Source organism: Rhopalosiphum padi, chromosome 4, assembly GCF_020882245.1.
Source record: "Rhopalosiphum padi isolate XX-2018 chromosome 4, ASM2088224v1, whole genome shotgun sequence".
Lineage (NCBI taxonomy): Eukaryota > Metazoa > Arthropoda > Insecta > Hemiptera > Aphididae > Rhopalosiphum > Rhopalosiphum padi.
The window spans coordinates 41,114,420-41,118,434 of NC_083600.1; the positions used below are offsets into that span (position 1 = coordinate 41,114,420).

At 24.9% G+C, this 4,015-nt stretch overlaps 1 protein-coding gene across 1 annotated transcript; it reads right to left on the reverse strand.

Annotated features, from left to right (window-relative positions):
• Positions 1 to 604: 604 nt before the first annotated feature.
• On the reverse strand, positions 605 to 3,466 carry LOC132930357 (complement component 1 Q subcomponent-binding protein, mitochondrial). Its single transcript, XM_060996187.1, has 5 exons — positions 3,155 to 3,466; positions 2,923 to 3,073; positions 1,916 to 2,097; positions 1,767 to 1,855; positions 605 to 859 (listed from the first exon to the last, which is right to left on the reverse strand). The coding sequence occupies exons 1-5, from the start codon at positions 3,321 to 3,323 to the stop codon at positions 719 to 721; spliced, it is 732 nt and encodes a 243-aa protein (XP_060852170.1). The 5' UTR covers positions 3,324 to 3,466; the 3' UTR covers positions 605 to 718.
• Positions 3,467 to 4,015: the final 549 nt, after the last annotated feature.

Genomic DNA, 4,015 nt, shown 5'->3' on the forward strand with positions numbered 1-4,015 from the left:
ATTTTCCGTATAAATTTACCCGCTTAAATAACAAATGATAATGATATATTATATGATTTTACTGCACTATTATCGTACATATAAATCCTTGGGTCCTTCTCGCTACACACGATACAAGTATCATCACAATTCACAGGTCATTTACAACCTAGCGACTGTGGCCATGTCACACTGTTTGTTCCATAAAAGTGAAATTGTTGATTTTTAAGTTTTAATTCAAAAACTGAACAGCAACAAAAGATCAACATATAACTATGTTACAAACCATTCATGAACATACAATATTAGTTTAAACACAAAATAACAAAATAGATTAAATGGTATTTAATAAAATAAAAATATAAAAATAAGTTTGTTTAGGATTACATATTTACCAACCGTATTTAATTCTTACTTGATAATGACTCAAGTTGAAACAAATTGACAGTTTGGGAGGCTTATGCACCAATGTGTAATGAATTATAATTTACAATGTAAAAAATATAATTTTCTAACTACAATTAACAACAAGTCACTACATATGACTATTATAATTAATTTAAACATATATCAGGATATAGAAGTATCAAGGAAAATAATGGTATAAAAAAAGTATTAAGTAAAATCTGATAAAAAAAAAAACTATTGATAAGTTTCACAATTTATTTTCTATTACATGAGACTAAAATAATATACAAAATTAGTGTTTAAATTTATACTTTAGATTATTAATGACAATCTAAAAAAATTTCCTTAAATCATTTAAAAATTTGATGTAAACTTTTTGTTCATACTGTGTACTTAAATCAGAAATATTTTCAATAAATGTGTTGGATATACCTTTTTCTGCTAGGAACGTCTTCAATAAATCATAGAGGTCCTACAAAATAACAAAAAAAAAAATATTTAAAGAAGAATGTGTATATTATTAAAATTAAAAATTTCCAAGGCATTGCGATACTGCCAAAATTCAATAATTTATATAAACAAATAGTTACATTATCCAGACTATAAGCTTAATCAGTTACTATAGGCTAGAAAGGCTAGAATAGCTATTTTTCTATATAGCTATTTTAGACTTTACAAGTTTAGGAACTCATGTGTTAGCCCCAAAATTCTTTAAAGACATAGTGATGTTATCGGGTTTGACTATTTACATAATAATGTTTCATAATTTTACTATGTAAATGTAGATTTTGATATATTAATTTTTTTTAGTTGATAGATGATAAACAATAATTTGTTATCAATAGCAAAGTTATCACAGAATTATGCATATTATAACATACGAAAAATAAATGAATAAAAATGTTTGATAAAATAATGGTAATTAAGTTTAATAACGTTTATTTTTCAATTCGGATTCCACAAACTATAATCTAGCCCTCCTAGTGTAGGCTTGAACAACAGTAATGTGCAGACTATATGAACTTTTAATAAAATACACTATGTTATTGTTTATAATTGTAATTAAAATATTATTGTAAATTTAATATAATTTACCAGTTATAATTTCATATTTATTATATTTTAGAATTCAAGCCAATTTACTTTATTTAGGTAAGTTTGTTTATAGGTTTAAGACTATTACTTATACATCATGTTTTAAAAATGTGTTAATAGGTTAATATAAAATCGTATAGGTTATAGAAAATTCAAAATAGCAGTAAAGATGGTTTAGTAATACATATATACATGTATGTATATATATACTTTTTAAATTGTTAAAATTTAAATAAAATTATGTGTGTTGCCCACAAACACAATCAAAACATTATTAAACTTACAGCATCCAATGTATCTCCAGCTAAGGCATATTTATTGTCTGAGTATTTGTTTTCATAAATAGTAACTTCATCAATGTGAAATACTTCATCTGTAAAATTATAAGATTTAAAAATGTGAAAAATAAACTATAATAAATGGTTACCAGTACCATTTGCTTCATCTAATTCTGTGTTATCAAAGTTGTTGGCATATGAGCAATTGAAGCCAAGAATAACATCACCTCGAGTTATATCTATTTCAAAATCTGGCTTAGACCTTAATGCAACTTTATCTACTCCTTCAGATTCTTCTTCTGTTACAGAGTGATTGATGTTAAATTTTATGGCAATTCTATAATCATACATGTTTTTTTTTAATTTAAAAATTTAAAATATATTAATTAAAATAGTTATTACTATATTACTATATTTTTTAAACTTAATTAAAATATGAATAAATATATAAATGTAGTACTATAGTATATTTAATAATACACAATTATAATAATAATCATGATAAACGTCACAATCCTAAATTTAAAAGAAAAATAACATTAAGTAGCTATAGATAAATAATTATCAAAAATTATGTATTACAGTATATGACAATATACATAAAAAAATACTGTTATTTTTATTATTTACATTAGGTAAAATATAACTTAATGACTTTTAAAATCATTTGGTGAAAGGTTAAGATTGATGAGTGGAATGTCATGAAACAATCAGTGCACTACAACAAGATTTTTTTCCAGAAATGTTTACCAATTCATCATAATACATATAAACCATCAAAAAATTGTAATACATATTGTATTTTAGATTAAATAAATATACTTAAAAAACTATTTTATACAGCCCAAAAAATGGTCTAGAACCGAGGACACTCTCAGGATTATGCTATTGAATTCATCATTCTTAATGATATATTAATAAATATACCATAATTTATATGTAGATATACCTAATATAGTTAATAATTTTACAAATAAGGTGCCTTATAAGAGTAAACTAAGTATTAAATTGTATAGCCTATAATATTAGTCTTTAATTTATAGTTGAAGACAGGCAAACACCAATAGTATATGTATTAAAATACATATATCTCTGTCTAAATTTAAAAACAGGCTTATTTATAAAGTAACACAAGTAATATCCAAAATAATATGGGTATTACGTTTCATCTGAAGTTTCCTTTGTCAGTTCTACTTCTGCGCCATCGGCAGATACTTTGAATCCTTCAAATGTTTTAGGTAAATTTGTTTTGTCGGACGTCTGTTCTTCACTTTTTATTTCATTGTCCAAGAACTGTTGTAATTCTTTTTCAACTAAAACAATTTAAAAATAAATGTACGTTTGTATAATACATTTTACTATGAGAATTTTAGTTTTCAACAATTAAAACTGACCTGATGAGTGTGCAAGCCGTACGTTGAAAGGTCGTATTTGGTCTACTTTTTTTGTTGCAAACCACATTGATCGATAGACGGGAGCCATTGATATATTTCTGGTACAATTATTAACGACCACGTTGGAAATTTTCAAGGAAGATCTTAACGATCTGATTAAAGTATTCATGATTAAAACTAATTTAAAACACGATGACAAGGATGAACGTAGTAGTGAAATACAAGAGTAAGTTTTGAGTATCGAATTTAAAATTTTAAATGCTGTAGTTACAAATTTAATATTTAGATTAAATATTAAATAATATCATGTGCTTCAGTAATCAGTAATGGAATAGGTAAAAGCAATGTACTATGTAGTATAAAAATATTGCACAACACAACAACATTTTGATTAGTGTATAAGAAGTACCAATAGTACCATGCCTACCGCCTACCGGGTGTCTTGATATCACAGTTTTATCAACATAACCTCAAATCATTGACTTGATTTTCTTATCCACGAAATTCGCATTTCCACTATTTTACTATTTCGTAAATATTACAGACTATCTCTGTGGTAAATAATAAATATTAAATAATAAATTGTCAATTTGTATTTGTCATCAAAATTCAGTATTCACTATTCACGAGTCAGTATTCACTATTCAGTAAATGACAAACGTTTGGATTTAATTTGTTTATGAAATATTGAAATGTGTTTCAATTTATTAACTGTAGACATAGACAAGATTTAAAATCCAATTCACAGATATATTCATATAGGATAACTATATAATATATCTTTATATTTATAATTCTACTGTACGTGTGTATGTCACTGAACTCCTTAATGGCTGGACCGATTTGAATGAATTTTTTTGT

What these genes read in the sequence shown, in the direction of transcription:
- LOC132930357 (XM_060996187.1), bottom strand. Translation starts at nt 3,323, where the DNA reads ATGAATACTTTAATCAGATCGTTAAGATCTTCCTTGAAAATTTCCAAC. An exon ending in AGAATTAGATGAAGCAAATG is followed by an intron (nt 1,856 to 1,915) that starts GTACTGGTAACC and finishes ATAATTTTACAG; the next exon opens with ATGAAGTATTTCACATTGAT. An exon ending in CTGGAGATACATTGGATGCT is followed by an intron (nt 860 to 1,766) that starts GTAAGTTTAATA and finishes GTTATTTTGTAG; the next exon opens with GACCTCTATGATTTATTGAA.